General features: G+C 38.7%; 1 protein-coding gene across 33 annotated transcripts in view; it reads right to left on the bottom strand.

Annotated features, from left to right (window-relative positions):
- Positions 1-21,550, bottom strand: part of LOC129619891 (uncharacterized) — a 684,565-nt gene that overhangs the window by 216,829 nt on the left and 446,186 nt on the right. For all 33 annotated transcript variants that reach the window (XR_008698241.1, XR_008698242.1, XR_008698244.1 and 30 more), the window contains one exon: positions 14,965-15,057. Coding sequence is in view for 16 of the 33 variants with exons in the window: in XM_055535362.1 (XP_055391337.1) it covers positions 14,965-15,057 (93 nt within the window). In the remaining 17 variants the exon portion in view is untranslated. The remainder of the gene's footprint in view (positions 1-14,964; positions 15,058-21,550) is intronic.

Here is a 21,550-nt window from a genome sequence, read left to right as displayed (position 1 = left end):
AAGTTAAATAAGCAGGGTGACAATATACAGGCTTGACGTACTCCTTTTCCTATTTGGAACCAGTCTGTTGTTCCATGTCCAGTTCTAACTGTTGCTTCCTGACCTGCATATAGGTTTCTGAATAGGCAGGTCAGGTGGTCTGGTATTCCCATCTCTTTCAGAATTTTCCACAGTTTATTGTGATCCACACAGTCAAAGGCTTTGGCATAGTCAATAAAGAAGAAATAGATGTTTTTCTGGAACTCTCTTGCTTTTTCTATCGTCCAGTGGATGTTGGGAATTTGATCTCTGGTTCCTCTGCCTTTTCTAAAACCAGCTTGAACATCTGGAAATTCACGGTTCACGTATTGCTAAAGCCTGGCTTGGAGAATTTTGAGCATTACTTTATCTCATTAGATAACTAATGAGAACCTACATGGATAGCACAGACTTCCCTGGTGGCTCAGTGGTAAATACCCCAACCCAGGAAATATGGGTTCAGTCCCTAGGTTGGGAAGATCCTCTCTTCTCCTTTTCCTCCATGGAGAATAAATGGCAACCCAGGTTTTTTTTTTAATTTATTTTTACTTGGAGGATAATTGCCTTACAGTATTGTATTGGTTTCTGCCATATATCAACATGAATCAGCCATAGGTATATGCATGTCCCCTCTCTTTTAAACCTCCCTCCCATCTCCCACCGCTTCCCACCCATCTAGGTTAACACAGAGCACTGGATTTGAGTTCCCTGAATCATAAAGCAAATTTCCACTGGCTATCCAATTTTAGGCATATGTTTCAATCCACTCTAGTACTCTTGCCTGGGAAATCCCATGGACAGAGGAGCCTGGTGGACTATAGTCCATGGGGTCACTAAAGAATCAGACACAACTTAGTGACTAAGCACCAACAGCTGTATAGCACAGGGAACTCAATAATATGTAGTTAATCTAAATGGGAAGGAAATCTAAAAAAGAGGGGATATATGCATAACTGACTCACTTTGTTGTAGAGCAGAAACTAACACACCATTGTAAATCAACTACATTCCAATAACAATTTTTTTTTAAAAGCTACCTATCAAAACACGTGTGTGTGTTTGTATCAAGTTCTCCATTGTATAAGGAATGATACTACAATCAGCATGGAAACAAAAAATTATATTTTATTGCTTCAAATCAATGAGTTAAGACAAGTAACATATAGAGAATTTAAAAAAAAAGATGAGAATTAAGAATAAATTTCTTGAAAAATATAATATGCTATTTTATAAACTTTCACTAAACTCCCAAAATTATTGTATAAAATTAGAGGACTCTGTGTCCTAATTCTACAAGTTACCTCAACCACCTCCAGTAAATGTTATAATCTTAGAGCATACAGAGGTTTCAATCACCTCTGTCCTCAGAGCAGTTAATAAATAATTATTGATATAAATTTCAAATAAATGCTTCTCTTTTATGAGATTCAAAGAAACAACAATAGTATATTTTTCTCAACCAAAATGACTATTACTGCTTAGCCAATTATTATACCTACCAAGATAATTTTCCCTTTGCTTAATTTCTAGCTATGGAACCTATTTCACCAATTTTTATATCAGCTTCAAATACCTAATGACAGATAATTAAATTTCACATATTCTATTTAAACAGATATAGTGGCCAAATATTATATTTGTAGTCTATCCATTAATTCCAAAGCTTCACCCCTTTTGCCTTTATTTTAATATTAAGATGGCTTTATTCCATTTTACTGTTCTTAAAACGGCTCCTTGATTTATTTTTTGATTTGTGTTTCTAAAAGTTGCTCAGTAGCCTAATTATATATTCATTTTGACATTCTGGTCCCAGAAGAAACAACATTAACTTCATACTTATCCATCTGGTTATCAGTTACAGCTTGTGAATTGCTGCTTATAATTTTCCAGGGACATGTGGGCGCCCTTCCAGTTAGGCTATTAAAATCCCTTACACTCTAACAACATGCTAATTAATATCCTATCACGTTTGTGGATGCACAGCAAAAACACTGCCATGTAGAGGAAATTTCCTGCTGAAATTTCAATTTTGAAATGTACATATTTTAGTTTAAAAGTTAAGCCAGCAACTCTTTACACACCTAAATCTTTCTAAAGAAGCAAAACCTTTTATCTCCAATTTTTTAAAAAATGTTTAATTCATGGATCATCTTAAAATTTAATATCCATCATTCTAAAAAATCTGCACAGTGAAGAAGTATCTTTTCACCCACATTCAGAGAAGGGTGTTTCCTAGCAACCACATACAATCTGAATCAATCCTTAGCTGAATTATGACTCAAAGTGCTGTTAGAAATAATCATTTGCATGAGAAAGAGACTAATGTCTGTTCTGATTAGGAACAACAGTTCTTTCCTAAATTGGTCAGTCACAGCCCAAAATCAGGCAGCTGTTTAGAGATGTCTTTGTTTTCATCAAATTTTGCCTGAGGAAGGCAAACATCACATCCCCATAGACACAGCACAAAGGTACTCTTACTCAGTCACTCAGTCATGTCTGACTCTGCAACCTCATGGACTGTAGCTGACAGGTTCCTCTGTCCATGGAATTCTCCAGGCAAGAATACTGGGGTGAGTTGTTATTTCCTTCTCCAGGGGATCTTCCTGAGCCAGGAATCCAACCTGTGTCTCCCATGTCTCTTGTACTGGCAGGTGGATTCTTTATCATTGAGCACTGCTGCTGCTGCTGCTGCTAAGTCACTTCAGTCGTGTCCAACTCTGTGCAACCCCATAGACAGCAGCCCACCAGCTCCCCCGTCTCTGGGATTCTCCAGGCAAGAACACTGGAGTGGGTTGCCATTTCCTTCTCCAATGCATGAAAGTGAAAAGATCATTGAGCACACAAGCCACTAAAACTTCAGAATTTAATTCAAATGAATATAACCAAGGATCTCACCTCTCTATTGTATTAAAACCTGTTACTTTGCTTCACCTTCTTAACTTTTATTTTCTTTCAACTTGTATTTACTATTATTTATTATAAGGGTTAAATATTAGGTAATAATATTAGAACAATTATCACTTTGCTTAATTTGGATCCTTTTATAAATTATTGTACATCATTTTTTATTAAGTGGCTATTGTTATCCTTACACATAGATTTCACAATTTTTTTTTTCAAATTAATTTAACGTTAGTTGACATTTTCAGCTTCCCCAGTGGCTCAGAAGTAAAGAATCTGCCTTCAATGCAGGAGACATGAGTTTGACTTCTGGGTCAGGAAGATCCCTGAGAGGAAGGAATGGCACCCCATTCCAGTGTTCTTGACTGGAGAACCCCATGGACAGAGGAGCCCGGCAGGCTACAGTCCATGGTATCACAAAGAGTTGGACACAACTGAAGCAATGGATCGTGAAATCAGAACACTTTCACATAGTAATGTTTATCTCAAAGTGCTTTGACTATTCATTTATCTTTTAGAAAATAACATTGTGTCTTTTCAGAATAACAGTAAATACAAAACTTCAATAAAATAACTTCCTGTGTATTTAATTTTTCTTCCGACTGTGGAAATTAGCTACTTTTTTTTTCTTTTCATTGTCCTTACAGATCCATATCACTAAAGAGAAAATAGACCAGCTGTCAAATGGGTCATATAATGTACATTTGGAACTGTCTAAAAACCCAGAGCACAACATTCAGAAAACTAAGATCAGGGCATCTGGTCCCATCACTTCATGGCATTTAGATGGGGAAACAGTGGCTGACTTTGTTTTTCTGGGCTCCAAAATCACTGCAGATGGTGATTGCAGCCATGAAATTAAAAGATGCTTACTCCTTGGAAGGAAAGTTTTGACCAACCTAGACAGCATATTAAAAAGCAGAGACATTAATTTGCCAACAAAGGTCCATCTAGTCTAGGCTACGGTTTTTCCGTGGCCATGTATGGATGTGAGAGTTGGGCTATAAAAAAAGCTGAGCACCGAAGAACTGATGCTTTTGAACTGTGGTGTTGGAGAAGACTCTTGAGAGTCCTTTGGACTGCAAGGAGATCCAACCAGTCCATCCTAAAGGAGATCAGTCCTGGGTGTTCATTGGAAGGACTGATGTTGAAGCTGAAACTCCAATACTTTGGCCACCTGATGCGAAGAGCTAACTCATTGGAAAAGACCCTGATGCTGGGAAAGATTGAGGGCAGGAGAAGGGGATGACAGCGGATGAGATGATTGGATGGCATCACTAACTCAATGGACATGGGTTAGGGAGGACTCCAGGAGTTGGTGATGGACAGTGAGGCCTGGCATGCTGTGGTTCATGGGGTCGTAAAGAGTCGGACACAACTGAGTGACTTAACTGAACTGAACTGAAAAACCCAAAAACTATCAGAAGTAAACTATCATGATGGCTATTACTGAAACTTCAAAGACCATAGGCTAAAGCAGACAGCCTATTGACCTCTGCATTCCATATTTAGAAACTATATCTGTTCCTGGAGCTAAGTGACAGCCTTTATTGCAAAGACTTTCTCTATAATAAATTTATCCCAGAAGGATACAAACAAGATAAGTAAGCAGACATTAAATACCAAAATAATTAGATTGTTCTGAAAGTATTTTTTGGAATTTATGAGATAATAAGTTACCTAATACACAAGTGTAGGATTGATGGTACCAAAAAGGAATGAACAAACTTGTCGGTACTAGGCTATTTATTATAGTAAAGACACAGATCCTCTTCTCTGAGAATAAACAAATAATAGGACACACCAAAAAATGTGTACATTAAATGTATTTAATTTTAAGAGGATTTATTTAAAAGATTATTTTTAATCAAAATTATTTTAGGGAACTGACAAAAATTTGTTTATCTTGAAATATTTCACATGTGTGTCTTTTTTCTTTTCTCAATATGTCATCGGAGAAGGCAATGGCAAGCCACTCCAGTACTCTTGCCTAGAAAATCCCATGGATGGAGGAGCCTGGTGGGCTATAGTCCATGGGGTCACTACGAGTTGGTTGCGACTGAGCGACTTCACTTTCACTTTCATGCAATGGAGAAGGAAATGGCAACCCACTCCAGTGTTCTTGTCTGGAGAATCCCAGGAATGGCAGAGCCTAGTGGGCTGCTGTCTATGGGGTCGCACAGAGTCGGACACAACTGAAGCGACTTAGCAGCAGCAGCAATATGTCATATAATTAATCTTTAAAAAATTCTGAGACTCTAGAAATGTGATTATCTATTTCACATAGTTTTAGGGAAAGATAGCTAAAAACAAAACCTCCTCCCAACCTAAAAATCCTCTCCACAAAAGTAGAAGAGAAAGGAAACAATTTCATTCTTCCATAAGGGTTAAACCAGAATGTGATATGGACATTCACAATCAATCTGCTAGGAAATTTGCAAAGACAGAAAAAGAAAAAAAACTTACACTTTTATATAGCCAAGCAAATACTCCCTATTACATCAATTTTTTCAAGATAAACAACTAGTTCTCGAGAAAGAGAACATGAAGCACCATGTGTCACACACAGGTCACTGTAAATTCACTTGGTATTTGGGGTGACCATCTGTTTTAGCGAACTGCTTTTCTTTAGAGAAAAAATCTTTGTGATTACTCAAATCTTTGTGATAGGAGGTAGTCTTGTAAGGTGAGCAAGGCACCCACTAAAGTTGACTCCTGACCACCCAAAGAAACTGGGAAACGGGCTCTATCCTTTGTGGTGGTAACATTTCAGAGAGATGGCTCATAGGTCCTTGAGAAAGACATTCCTGTATTGTAAAGCTTTCCAGAGTTTTACTGAGCTTTTAAAAAGATTTACACACATTTCAAAGCGACACAGAAAGAATTATAATTACAAATATTCTAAAGTAAATATCAGAAGACAGGGCAAGTCAGAAATTTTCACTTGTTTTTTTTACAGAGAAAATTAAGCCTCTTATTTTTAATTTGTATTTGCCCTTACAGTGCATGTTTCGATACTAAATGTAGCAAATCATTAACAACTTAGCAAATCTCAATTTACTTTTACATCTCTGCTGCTGCTGCTAAATCGCTTCAGTCATGTCCGACTCTGTGCAACTCCAAGGACTGCAGCCCACCAGACTCCTCTGTCCATGGAATTTTCCAGGCAAGAGTACTGGAGTGGGTTGCCATTGCCTTCTCCTTGACTGAGCATACACACAGATTTTCAGGAAGAGCACAGTAAACAAGGATATGATTGTTATGCAGGTTTGAGTCCAGGCCTTCTCCATCCAAAAGAGTGTCGACAGATTTTGTCCATCTCTTTCTGGTACACAGAGGGAGACACCCTTAAAATGAGATTTCTCTTATAAATGCAAATTTCTCTTACAGAAGAGTAATTTCTACTTGATTCTCAGAGCTTCTCTCCTGTACTTTTTTTTTTTTTTAAATAATCAGCACCTGCATACATGCTAAGTTGCTTCAGTCCTGGGTAACTGACTCTTTGCGACCCTATAGACTGTAGCCTACCAGGCTCCTCTGTCTAGTGGTATAAACCCAATAATCAACATAAATAACCCTTTTGCCAAAGAAGCATGTTTTGGGGTGACAAAGTTTGTGCCCCTCCAAAGGCTAATTTATGAAAAAGGGAATTAACTAGAAGAACAGTTAGGGCATAAGGGTGACAGCTAGAAAAGTTATGACCAACCTAGACAGATTATTAATAAGCAGAGACATTATTTTGCCAACAAAGGTCTGTCTAGTCAAAGCTATGGTTTTTCCAGTAGTCATATGCGGATGTGAGAGTTGGACTATAAAGAAATCTGAGTACCGAAGAACTGATGCTTCTGAACAGTGGTGTTGGAGAAGACTCTTGAGAGTCCCTTGGACAGCAAGCAGATCCAGCCAGTCCATCCTAAAGGAAATCAGTCCTGAATATTCATTGGAAGGACTGATGCTGAAGATGAAACTTCAATACTTTGGCCACCTGATGTGAAGAGCCGACTCATTGGAAAAGACCCTGATGATGGGAAAGATCAAAGGCAGGAGGAGAAGGAGATGACAGAGGATGAGATGGTTGGATGGCATCACCAACTCAATGAACATGAGTTTGAGTAAACTCAGGGCATTGGTGATGGACAGGGAAGCCTGGCGTGCTAAAGTCTATGTGGTCGCAAAGAGCTGGACATGATTGAGCAACTGAACTGAACTGAAGGGTGACAGGGTAGAGATGCTAAATTGACAGAAAACTGAAAGGATCAGGTTTGGGATGAAGTAGAAACAATGGAGGCTTTATGGACTCTGTGGGAGAGGGAGAGGGTGGAAGATTTGGGAGAATGGCATTGAAACATGTAAAATATCATGTATGAAACGAGTTGCCAGTCCAGGTTCGATGCACGATACTGGATGCTTGGGGCTAGTGCACTGGGACAACCCTGAGGGATGGTATGGGGAGGGAGAAGGGAGGAGGGTTCAGGATGGGGAACACATGTATACCTGTGGCGGATTCATTTTTATATTTGGCAAAACTAATACAATTATGTAAAGTTTAAAAATAAAATAAAATTTAAAAAAAAAGAAAATAAACAATGGAGGCTCTAGAAAGCAGAAAAAAAAAAAAAAAGGAGGAGGTAAGACTCACAGAAAAATATCACTGCCTAAAAGTCTTATCAAGGGGCAGTAGGGAGGGATTAATTTCCAAACATTCATGCTCAGACTTGCATCAATTGCTAGAGATTCAAATTCCTGAGAGAGCACTTCTGATTAATCTTGCATGATAGAAGACTGTGGAATTGCCAACCTAGAGAGTCTACATATAGTCAAGAAGAATTATTTTCCCAGTAGGAAATGAGATATAGTCAGGAAGGGATAATGGATTCTGTGCAACTAAAAAATGTCAAATTACCTTCACAGTGCTTAATAAATATCTGTTCCCTGTATCTCTTTTTGTAAACTCTTAAGAAATCATTTATTTAATAATTTTAATAACATTGAATTTTAACATAAATGACATTCAAGAAAATTAAAAAAAGTAAATAACCCCTAGGTACTGCTGACCTGAAACTAATAGACTACCAGATATTTCTTTAGCAAAAACAGGCTTACTCAGGATCATCAGAGAACTGCAATTTGGGGTCTGCCACCACGGTGAGTTACCTGCAAGTCCTGGCACAGCGACAGGTTAGCACTTGCATTGGAAGGCACGGGAAGGTGGGAGGGCTACAGGCAACAAGGAGTCTGGCTTCTCATGGGCTGAGTCCTTGCTAGAGAAGAGTCTTTGTCCTCCCTAACTCTGCAATTATCCCAGAATGTAGGAGTACCCCCTTCTGGTCTCCCACCCTATTTGACGTTTTTGTTTATTTCTTAAGGTACAACATATACCTGCAATTTCATGAAACTCAAAGTCTAAAGATGTAAAGACTGATTTTATCTCATATAAGGAACTAGCTCAAAAAGTTTCTCCATTCTCGGCTACCCTATTTCTACTTTCTTGGTTAGTTATCCTCTACGTGATTCTGTTACCAGCTGCTTACTATTCATTAACCCTCTTATCAGTTTTGAGCCTTTCCTTTCTATATTTCATTTGGAGTTGTTTGTTCCCTCCCTCCCCCCACCCCCACCAGTAACAGCCATGTATCACTGGTTGTTTTTGAGCTTTCAGTCTGTGTCTCCTAATATTCAAGACAAAAAAAAAAAAAAACCTGAATAAAAATAGTAATAACAACAAAAACTGGCTTGAAAAATAACTGAAGAATATCTTTGACAAGTTTCCAAAACAAACAAGAATCCTACTTTTAAAAAAAAAAGTTCTATTGTACAATTCTAAAAAAGTTCTATTGTATAATTTCAATACCTCTGGGTTATGACTCATTTTCTCTCTAAAGCCTTTACTCTCATTGCTTTTTTGAAAGATGGAACCTGCCATAGAAAAGTCCCCTGCCCATCAAAATGTTTATTCCAAATAAGTTCCTCTCTCCAAAAAAAAAAAAAAAGAGAGAGAGAGAGAAATGTACTTTCCCTTTGTTTCACAAAATGCCTATATTTTTTCCAAAGCATTTGTTTCCTTGAGCTTTCAGGCACATATTATACCAGTGCTCAGCAAATACTTCTATACAAAAATCTTATCACTGTTCTTTGGATTTTCATCTACTTTAGATTCTCCAAAATTGTGCCATCAGCACAGCCTGGGGATTCACAACTTAGTGACTTCACATGCTTCCTCTTGCAAATTCTTTCAGAATTTCTCTTTGGAATCTTTCACACCATAAAGGAATTGCAAAATGTTGTCAAATGTTTATTTCTCCATTCTGATTCAGGCAGAGGCAGATATTGACCACATTACAGCTGGCCTCATAAGCAGCTAGCAAAAATCTTGGCTCATGTGGCAGTACCTTTATAGGAAAAGTAAACAATTTATTGGGAAGAGATGATATGGTAGATGTTAGATGTTAGTGCTACTATCAGTAGAGAATAGGGATTTGGAAATGAGTCCCAGACAGTATTATTACATCTGTTAAACCTCCTAAGGTTTAAACCAACACAGATACAGAAACACACACACACATTGTCAACTCTATTAGGAACAGACCGAGGAGTCAAACATATGGAGATCCAAATAACACTTGTATTATTTATAAATTTGAGTTGGAGAACAGTGTTTTAAACCAGCCCCCAAATAGACTTAACATGCTCTCTATAATGGAGAAGGCAATGGCAACCCACTGCGTACTCCTGCCTGGAAAATCCCATGGACGGAGGAGCCTGGTAGGCTGCAGTCCATGGGGTCACGAAGAGTCAGACACGACTGAGCGACTTCACTTTCACTTTTCACTTTCATGCTTTGGAGAAGGAAATGGCAGCCCACTCCAGTGTTCTTGCCTGGAGAATCTCAGGGACCGGAGAACCTGATGGGCTGCCGTCTATGGGGTCACACAGAGTCCGACACGACTGAAGTGACTTAGCAGCAGCAGCAGCTCTCTATAAAGCTAGACCTTAGGACATCATATCCAAGAGTGTTCAAATGACAGATGAGACACATTTTCAAAGCTACTCACTGCTTCATACACATGAGCCCTGATGTTCTGACCTTCTTACTGAGCACTGCCTGTGGTTCAGCAGCCTGAGATTGCTGGAGAACTGAGGCCCTAACCGAAACCTACTAAAGCTGAGCCTGCAAGTTAGCAAGATTTCTGGGGAATATGAATACACATTAAAGCTTGAGATCTGCTGCTCTAGACTGTGAGCAAAGGGCTTCTAGTGTTTCTCATATTTTTCTAGTGTTCTCCTTTCAAGATTCTGAATCCATAGGATGGATCATGGGAATCTACCTTTTTAAAACTCACCCCATATAATTTTATTATCCTGGAAATTTGGGAAAATATAAATCAGTGCTTCTGAAATGGTAATGGAATATTTACCACCTCAAGGTTTGGTTAAAAAATAGGTTCTGATTCTGTGGGTTTAGGGTGAGGCTCAAGATTCTGGTTTTAGAGACGATCCCAGGTGATGCTGCTGCTCCTGGTGGTCCACAAACCACAAGTTATGTGGGAAGGCTCTAGAATTTCCTCCCTAATTGCAGGAGCCCAGCAAACCTTTTTTGCCCACAAAAATTGCCTGTGGGAAGGCAGAGCTCAAGTGCGCTGGGAGGAGGTGGAGCCACACAAACTGAGCAAAATGCTGCTGCTGCTAAGTCGCTTCAGTCGTGTCTGACTCTGTGCGACCCCATAGATGGCAGCCCACCAGGCTCCCCCGCCCCTGGGATTCTCCAGGCAAGAACACTAGAGTGGGTTGCCATTTCCTTCTCCAATGCATGAAAGTGAAAAGTGAAAGTGAAGTCGCTCAGTCGTGTCTGACTCTTAGCAACCCCATGGACTACAGCCCACTAGGCCCTCCGTCCATGGGATTTTCCAGGCAAGAGTACTGGAGTGGGGTGCCATAATTCATGCTACATTCCTCAATTTACTACTTATCTTCCTAAATCCTGTTTGCCCCTAACATCCTGAGCTCACTATCTCTTAAAAAGGCTTCTAGCATAGTGTCTCTAAAAATTCCTAACTTCTATAAGCTATAGTAAAATATGCTAACTTTACAACATTCCTTAAATCTTTAACTTCTAACTGTTTATTTATTTCTAAGCCCTAAATTCAGTAAACTCCTTTGTCATAAACATTCTCCTCACAAATAGGCTTCAAATAGCAATACCTCCCATGGCCTCAAGATATGGCCTATGTGCTCATCCTGGAACACTCTTTCCTAAAAGTCCTTGAAAAAATGTCAACGATTAACTTTATGAATTATTCTCTGAGCACAGCTGCAGAAGGCTTTGTGCCTTCTCATGCTCCTCTCAAGAACAATAAGCATCTTAATACTCCTTTTACAGTCAACTCAGCCGAGGAGAGGAAAAGACAAGTCAGAATTACAAGGCCTAATTCCTTAATCCCAGGTCCGTGCCTGCGGAATGAGGAGCGGGGGCTGGGGGCCATGCCTCCATTTTGTCAGTAATGCCTAACGCGGCTCCCGACAGTGAGCTTTAACTATAAGACTCACCAATCAGAAAGAGATTGGTCTTTAGAAGTGAGGACTCAAAAATACACTGTGGTAGAATCAGAAAAAGCAAGAACATATTCCTCCCCATGAAGGCAACACACTACTAAGTCTCCTATTCTTAGCAAAAAAACAAAGTTGGTGGTCAGACATAGATGTAGACAGAGATAAATAGACAGAGAACGATATACCTACAAATGTGGATATAAGTATCAGTTCAGTTCAGTTCAGTCTCTCAGTCATGTCTGACTCTTTGCGACCCCATGAATGGGAGCACCTCAGGCCTCCCTTTCCATCACCATCTCCCAGAGTTCACTCAGACTCACCTCCATCGAGTCGGTGATGCCATCCAGCCATCTCATCCTTTGTTGTCCCCTTCTCCTCCTGCCCCCAAGCATCAGAGTCTTTTCCAATGAGTCAACTCTTCGCATGAGGTGGCCAAAGTACTGGAGTTTCAGCTTTAGCATCATTCCTTCCAAAGAAATCCCAGGGCTGATCTCCTTAGAATGGACTGGTTGGATCTCTTTGCAGTCCAAGGGACTCTCAAGAGTCTTCTCCAACACCACAGTTCAAAACCATCAATTCTTCGGTGCTCAGCCTTCTTCACAGCCCAACTCTCACATCCATACATGACCACAGGAAAAACCATAGCCTTGACTAGACAGACGTTTGTTGACAAAGTAATGTCTCTGCTTTTGAATATGCTATCTAGGTTGGTCATAACTTTTCTTCCAAGGAGTAAGCGTCTTTTAATTTCATGGCTGCAGTCACCATCTGCAGTGATTTTGGAGCCCAGAAAAATAAAGTCTGACACTGTTTCCACTGTTTCCCCATCTATTTGCCATGAAGTGATGGGACCAGATGCCATGATCTTCATTTTCTGAATGTTGAACTTTAAGCCAACTTTTTCAATCTCTTCTTTCACTTTCATCAAGAGGCTTTTTAGTTCCTCTTCACTTTCTGCCATAAGAGTGATGTCATCTGCATATCTGAGGTCATTGATATTTCTCCCAGCAATCTTGATTCCAGCTTGTGCTTCTTCCAGCCCAGTGTTTCTCATGATATATAGACATAGAGAAAGATAAGATATGCCTGATACTGCACAACTGTTCTTACAAAGCACCAAATATTTCTGAAAATGGCTTATGAACCAACATTTTTCACCAGCTACAGAAACTTCTATCTAAACCTTAGCAATTCATTCTCACAACCAGAATTATATGTACCTGCTTGGAAACTTAGCTATAAAATAAGGCGGTAAGTCAAGTATGAAAAAATATATTCATATGTATATGACAAATATCTTGTCAGCAATCTAACGGAAGTACAAGCTTGAATGCTTGGCTGTCAAGAAATAACCCTACCTAAATAAAAAGAAGGAAGCTTTGACATCTCTTGTGAGCAGTTTAATAGGCATACATTGGTTCTAGTCATCTGTGATCACCAAAATGCTATTTCTGAAATTTCCATGAAAATAAGTTTTATCTTTGCTCAATACAAAGTGAAAAATATAGACAAATACATGGAAAATATGTTGTAAAACAAATACAATGTTCATCAGAGCAAATTTACAGACCGCTGTTAATCTGTGGAATTTATGCTGATTTCCCTTTCATTAAAATTAATGGAGCAAACTCTTCTGCATGAGAAACAAATACAAAACAAGTCTTGTTTTCTGACCTTGAATGTGCCAGACAAGTTTGGTAAGTCTCTTAGGAGTATAAGAACAGACCACATATTTTTCTGCTGCTCAGGATTAATTGTGTCAGGTGATCACCTCAAAGTAACATTATAAAAAGGGAAAATTGCATTTTCACCTTTCCATCTCATACAGAGATGCTGCTGTTTCTGTTTAGTACTCAGTCATATCCGACTCTTTGCAACCTCATGAACTGTAGCCTGCCAGGCTCCTCTGTCCATGGCAAGAGTACTGGAGTGGGTTGCCTTTTCCTTCTCCAGGGGATCTTTCTGACCCAGGGATTGAATCTGGGTCTCCTGCTTGGCAGGCAGATTCTTTACTGCTGAGCCATCAGCAAAGCCCTATACAGAGACAGAAAGGCAAAAAACTCTTATATATCCAATACTAAATAACATATTTCTTCTTGAGGGTATTTCTAAAAGATATAAAACTAATTTGTAACTAGTAAGGGTATAATATATATGTATTATGAAAGGTTACATTGTATTTTGTTATTCAAAAGAACTTAAGATAGAATACTGTACGTTAGTTGTTAAAAATGTCTATTGGCATCAGCTATAATTCAGGAATAATGATCCTTTCTAAGGGTTGCTATGAATATTAGCATGCAAAAGTCCTACTGAAACCATAAAACACTTTGTAGTGTAATTCAGAGACTAACTGTCTCATAGAAAAGTAAATGCATGATGCATAGACCACCCAGGACTGTTAGGCCCAGTGATAATTGCATATTCAAACTTCGAGTTTGCAAAATACTTGATGTGAAGTATGAGAATATAGAAAAATATTTTCTCATGTGTATAATACTAAAGAACATTTAGGCATTATGAAGAGAGGAATACATAAAGGACAAAGATAATCATGATTCTGGTTTCATGTATAATTTTTTAAAATAATGAATGTAGGAAAGTTAGAGTTTTATAAATGGAAATGTTCACCTAATACTGAACTAACACCAAAACCAAGCAATAATGAGACACTATAGTTTGCCAATTAAGTGCAAAGTCACTGAAGCTGGTCAATCTCAGTCCAGATTTTCAATCCCATAGCTTCATGAAGATCATGATGTTGGACCAATAACATAATCTTGTTGATATATTTAACCCTATTTATTGAATGCCAGTTGTGTGCTAGCCATTGTGCTGGGCTAGAAGACACAGTGAGATATCACAGAGCTTCCTGCTGCTGAGGTAGAGTCAATTGAATAATCAGTTTCACTAAAGCTCAATAAGTAACAGTATAAAATAAATAGTGGGTGCTATACAAGGACACCTAACCATTGCTGACAGACTGAAAGTCAGGAAATGTTTCATAGAGCTGAACACATGTGGTGTAGAAGTTTGTTTATTGGAGAAGAGACAGAAAGAACTGATACTAGCAGATGGAACAGCTTTTACAAAAGCCAGGAGGTAAGAGAGGGAAGACATGACAGAGGACGGCAGCGGGGGGAAGCATCATTATGAGAGTGACATCATTATCATTGTCGCATAAATGCTCCCTTTGTCGCTCCCTTCAATCTACAACTAGTAAAACAAAGCTTCCTCTGTCTAAAACAGGAGGTTGCCAGAGAGCTCCACATAGCACTCCATCTGAAGGTAGGTGGATTGCATCACACAGAGAAGCAAGAACCTGGTGGACAGCAGAGGTGGTGCCCACAATTCCCGACCCACTGCCTACAGCCCCAGAGAAGCCATGAGCAGCAGTAGAGACAGCATCCATGACTGACACACCTCCCGTGACAGCAGCACTCACAAACCCGACAACCATAGGTCTGACAGAGGTACCCGTTTTCCTGGCGTACTTACAGGCAATGCCGGAGACAGCATGACACCAGCTGCAGCAAGGCACCAGCAACACCAGAGGCATAAGCGTCAGCGATGAGGACACCAGCAACACCTCTGGCAGAGACGGTGGAAGGCAGAAAGTGTCAATTCTCAAATATACTCAGTGGCAGCACAGATTAAAAAAACAAACACATAATGTGTATAGTGTCCCCTACTGAAAAAAAACAAGTCCTCTAAATACCAACCTGTTGAATTGTTAGCATGAAAGTAAATGAGTTTTATCAAAATAAGAACAAGGCCCGACTGTTAAAAACAGAAAAGAAAGAAAGAATTAAAAGTAAAAAAAAAAAAAAAGTGTTCACTACTTCAAATGTGCTAGCAGAGGAATAGCTCACTCATTAACAATCATGAGAAATCATGGTAGTATGGTATCACATGACACAAAAATACCAATTGTCCAGAAACCAAACTTAAAGTCATGGGAGGCTGTGCTCTAACAGAGAATTTGAAATAGCTGTTCTGAAGAAACTCAACAAACTATGAGAAAACTTAGAAAGACAGTTAAATAAGCTCAGGAATAAAATTAGTGAACAGAAAGAATACATTACCAAAGAGATCGAAACTGTAAAAAAGAATCAAATAGAAATTCTGAAGCTAAAGAGTTTAATAAATGAAATGAGGAAATGAATTAGAAAGCCTTGGATATGAGCAAACCATATGGAAGACAGAATTAGCCATCTCAAGTATAGAAATCTAGAAAGGACTCAGGTAGAAGAAGAGAGAGAAATAAATTTATTTTTAAGTTAAGATACTCTGCAAGAACTGTCTGACTCCATTAGAAAAAGCAGTATAAGGATAACGAAGAAGGAGAAGAAAGGAAGAAGGGAGCAGAGAGATGACTTAAAGAAATAATCGCTGAGAAATTTCTGGGATGTAAAGCCAGAAGCTGTATAGGCAAACGAATATAATATGCTTTCAGCAGGAACAAAACACTATTTTATCTATGAGACATTTATATATACATCATGGGTTTCCCGGTAGCTCAGCTGGTCAAGAATCCGCCTGCAATGCAGGAGACCCTGGTTCGATCCTGGGTCAGGAAGATTCCCTGGAGAAGGGAAAGGCTGCCCACTTCAGTATTCATGGGCTTCCCTGGTGACTCAGATGGTAAAGAATCCACCTGCAATGTGGGAGACTTGGGTTCGATTCCTGGGTTGGGAACATGTTCCCTGTAGGATGGCATGACAACCCACTCCAGTATTCTTGCCTAGAGAATCCCCATGGTTAGAGGAGCCTGGCAGGCTACATCCATGGAATTGCAAAGAGTCAGACACAACTGAGTGACTAAGCACGGCATGGCATGGTAACCAGAAAATAAAAATCTAAAGTAGAGACACAAAACATAAAAAAGAGAAAACTGACAAAAATATCACAGAAACTCAACAAACTAAAATGGCAGACAGAAACACAAAGAAAAGAAATAATGAAGCTATAGGCCAACCAGGAAAGAGAAAATAGGTTAAATGGCAGTAGTAAGTTCTCGCCTATAGATGACCACCCTAAATGTAAATGGATTGAATTCACCAGTCAAAAAACACAAGTGGATTAAAAAGCAAAACTCATCTACATGCTACCCACAGGAGACTCAAACAGCTCTAAACACAAAGACTCAGAATGAATGGATAGAAAAAAGTATTAATACCAATTTCCAGTTATAAGATAAATAAGCCATAGGGATGTAAAATGTACATGATAAATATAATTAATACTACTGTATGTTATAGGGCTTCCCTGGTGGCTCAGAGGTAAAGCCTCTGCCTGCAATGTGGGAGACCTAGGTTTGATCCCTCAGTCAGGAAGATCCCCTGGAGAAGGAAATGGCAACCCACTCCAGTACTCTTGCCTGAAAAATTCCATGGGCTACTATCCATGGGGTCGCAAAGAGTCAGACACAACTGAGTGACTTCACTTTCACTTTTCCCTGTATATGTGAAAATTATTAATAGTAATCATAAGAATTCTGATTACCAGGAAAAAAATTCTATTTCTTTAAATTTGTATCTACAGGAGATGATGGATGTTCACTAAACTTATTATGGTAATCATTTCATGATGTATGTGTCAGTGGAAATAATCAATAAACAATTTGTAATATAAATAGAAAACAATATAAATTGAAGACAAACTTGAGTACTACAGCCCTGGAGAAACAGATTGAATAAGCACTTGAATTTTGTTCTGCTGGATTACAAAATGAGTGGGGATTTATAAAGGTAAAAACTGAAAAATTATGTAATTTGTCAAGAATTATAACTGGACCTGGCAAGAAGTAAGGGTGCTTATTAAGCAAAGATTGGTTAGGGTCAAAATGATTGCATAGTCACAAGAGGAGACTATAAAGTTGCAGCTAGCAGCTCCTAGCAGACATTGTTTTGAGAATAGCTAGTGGTGTCCTTAAGTCTGATACAGTTCAGAAAATTCAAGTTCTCAGAAGTACAGGATGTTTCTGAAACCACATTCACAGTGGTTACCCAGCTCCATTTTGGATGCCTGAACCACAGTTACTCCATTTTGATTTTTTAATGTATTTTTTTTTCTTTAACAGGTAAAGCAGATGTAAAAATACATGTTTAATAAGCCACAAGCAGACTATTCTGGTTAGCATCAAATTCAAGTTAAATCATGTATAAGTCAGAGTGACTTTCCTATAACTCAATATGTGAAAACTGCTTCCATTATACATGTCAAATTATGTTGTACATGTTTAACTTATACAGTGTTGTTTCATATTTTAATATATATATATATAATATGATTATATCTTAATAAAACTAGAAAAAAAAGAGATTATTTGATCTTCCCACAGAAATCTTTTCTCCCCCCTTCCATCTCCTCTGTTAGGTATATAACCCCTATCTCTTTTTACTAAACTGTCTTCAACTGTGGACTGCCATACGCATATGAATAAATTGTTTCTTCTCCAGTTTAAAAGTGAAGGAATGAGGATAATACTCCAAGCAAATAGCAGTCAGGAAAAAAAGTAAGTAGCCACACTCATATCAGACAAAATATACTTCAAGCTAAAAAAAGGTGACAAGAGTTAAAGACAGACATTATATAATGACAAAGTAGATAATCCATCAAAAGGCATAACATTTATTAAAATGCTAGCGCATAACAAAGGAACACCAAAATATATAAAGCAATTATTAATGAGCCAACAAAATGGAGAAATTTATAGCAATACATTAATAGTTGGGGACTTTACCAACTCACTATATCAGTGAATATATCAAGCAGATAGAAAGTCAACAAGGAAACATCAGCTGTAAATAAAACATTAGACTAGATAGATTTAATAGGTATGCACTGAACATTCCACCTCAAAGCAGTGGAATACAGAGTTTTCTCATGTGTTCATGGAACATTCTCGACCATATATTGGGACTGAAAACAAGACTTGATACATTTCAAAAGACTGAAATCATAACAAGCACCTTTTCTGACCACAGTAGTATGAAACTAGAAATCAATTAAAAGAAAAAGCTGTAAAAAGCACAAATATATGGAGACTGACCATGCTACTAAACAATTCTTGAGTCAATAAAAAAAATAAAAGGAGTAATAAACAAATATCTGAAGACAAGTGAAAAATAAAATATGACAAAAATCTATGAGATACAAAAAAAACAATATTAAGAAAGAAGTTCATAGCAATATAGACCCAGCTCAAGAAACAAGAAAAGTCTCAAACACACAATCTAATCTTACACATAAGGAAATGAGAAAAAGAGCAAACAAGGCCAAAATCAGTAAAAGAAAGGAAATAACAATGATGAGAATGGACATTAGTAAAGTGGGACTTTGAAATGGTAAATATTCATGATGTGTGAAACAGCATGATACATAACTGTAGGTGTTCATTACATAAAAATGGTTGCTTAGTTGTGAAGATACACAAACGAGACCTAGAAGGACATGTCATGGTAAACTGCTTGTGATTCTGAATGACTTCGTTTTTTGCTTCTTGTGCTTTTTGGTTTCCTATTATGCACATGTTAACTTTTAAGAAATAAATGTTATTTTAAAAAACCTTAAAAAAAAAAAAAGAAACTAAAAGGACAATAGAAAAGAGTGATGAAACTAAGATCAAAAGAAAAAAAAATAGATAAACAAAATTGACAGATTCAGCTAGACTCAGAAAAAAATAGTGCAGGCTCAAATAAATAAAAAGAGAAAGAAAGAAAGAAAACAAGTTACCATGGACATCACAGAAATATAAAGGATTATGAGAGACTGTTATGATCAGTTAAACACCAACAAATTGGACAAACCAACAAATTGAAAGAAATGGATACATTCTTAGAATACAATCTTTCAAAACCGAATCATGGAGAAATAGAAAATCCAAATAGATCAATCACTAGTAAAAGATTGAAACAGTAAACAAAAAATTCTCAGAAAAAAAACCTATGACCAGACACTACATTGCTACAAAGGTGAATTCCACCAAAATTTCAAAGAAGATTTAATGTCTATCCTTCTCAAACTCCTTCAAAATTTTAAAAGGAGGAAATGCTTCATTTCATGAGGCCAACATTTCCCTGATAACAGGCTTGTTGAAATGATAGGCTATACTGGATCTGAATGAAACATTGAAGACAGAAGACAAACACTGGGATAAAAAGAAACATTTTAGGATGGATGATTTGATGGGGTAAAAGACTGATCCAGACTTGCCCGTGAGTGTCCAAGAGAGTCTGGCGGAGGTGTGGGTTGCCGATGGCCTGCTGCTGGGTTGGGGGCACTGATAGTGTGTGCATGGGACATTTTGAAGGAGGTTGCAATGGCACCCCACTCCAGTACTCTTGCCTGGAAAATCCCATGGACAGAGGAGCCTGGTAGACTGCAGTTCATGGGGTCCCTAAGGGTCAGACATAACTTTCACTTTTCACTTTCATGCATTGGAGAAGGAAATGGCAACCCACTCCCAGTGTTCTTGCCTGGAGAATCCCAGGGACGGGGGAACCTGGTGGGCTGCAGTCTATGGGGTCGCACAGAGTCGGACACGACTGAGGCGACTTAGCAGCAGTAGCAGCAGCAGCCATTTATCTTCATTACCTCTACCATAGGCTCAGATGGTAAAGCATCTGCCTACAATGTGGGAGACCCGGGTTCAATCCCTGGGTCGGGAAGATCTCCTGGAGAAGGAAATGGCAACCCACTACAGTATTCTTGCCTGGAAAATCCCATGGATGGAAGAACCTGGTAGGCTATAGTCCATGGGGTCACAAAGAATTGGACAGGACACTTCACTCACTCAAGTAATAGGGAAGGAACACAGCCCTGCCCTTCAACAGAAAATTGGATTAAAGATTTACTGAGCATGGCCTCTTACATCAGAACAAGAACCAGTTTCCCCCTCAGTCAGTCTGACACATCGGGAAGCTTCCATAAGCCTCTTATCCTTCTCCATCAGAGGGCAGACAGACTGAAAACCATAATCACAGAAAACTAACCAGTCTAATCACATGGACCAGAGCCTTGTCTAACTCAATGAAACTATAAGCCATGCCATGTAGGGCCATCCAAGATGGACTGGTCATGGTGGAGAGTTCTGACAAAATGTGGTCCACTGGAGAAGGGAATGGCAAACCACTTCAGTATTCTTGCCTTGAGAGCCGCATGAATAGTATGAAAAGGCAAAAAGATAGGAAACTGAAAGATGAACTCCCCACATCGGTAGGTGCCCAATATGCTACTGGAGATCAGTGGAGAAATAACTCCAGAAAGATTGAAGAGACAGAGCCAAAGCAAAAACAACTCCCAGTTGTGGATGAGACTGGTGATGGAAGAAAGGTCTGATGCTATAAAGAGCAATATTGTATAGGAACCTGGAATGTTAGGTCCATGAATCAAGGCAAATTGAAAGTGGTCAAACAGGAGATGGCAAGAGTAAATGTTGACAATATAGGAATCAGTGAAATAAAATGGACTGGAATGGGTGAATTTAATGCAGGTGAACATTATATCTACTACTGTGGGCAAGAATCCCTTAGAATAAATGGAATACCTGTCATAGTCAACAAAAAAGTCTGAAATGCGGTACTTGGATGCAATCTTAAAAGTGACAGAATGATCTCTCTTCATTTCCAAGGCAAACCATTCAATATCACAGTAATCCAAGTCTATGCCCTGATCAGGAATGCTAAAGAAGCTGAAGTGGAATGGCTTTTTGAAGACCTACAAGACCTTCTAGAAAAAACACCCCATAAGATATGTCCTTTTCATTATTGGGGACTGGAATGCAAAGTAGGAAGTCAAGAAATACCTGGAATAACAGGCAAATTTGGCCTTGGAGTGCAGAATGAAACAGGGCAAAGGCTAATAGAGTTTTGCCAAGAGAACACACTGGTCATTGCAAACACCTTATTCCAACAACTCAAGAGAAGACTCTACACGTGGACATCATCAGATGGTCAATACTGAAATCACACTGATTATATTCTTTGCAGCCCAAAATGGAGAAGCTCTATATAGTCAGCAAAAACAAGACCAGGAGCTGACCGGGAGTGGCTCAGATCATGACCTTCTTATTACCAAATTC

The sequence above is a fragment of the Bubalus kerabau genome, chromosome 9 (genome assembly GCF_029407905.1).
Source record: "Bubalus kerabau isolate K-KA32 ecotype Philippines breed swamp buffalo chromosome 9, PCC_UOA_SB_1v2, whole genome shotgun sequence".
NCBI classification, from domain to species: Eukaryota; Metazoa; Chordata; class Mammalia; order Artiodactyla; family Bovidae; genus Bubalus; species Bubalus kerabau.
This window is presented reverse-complemented; position numbering and strand designations above follow the sequence as displayed.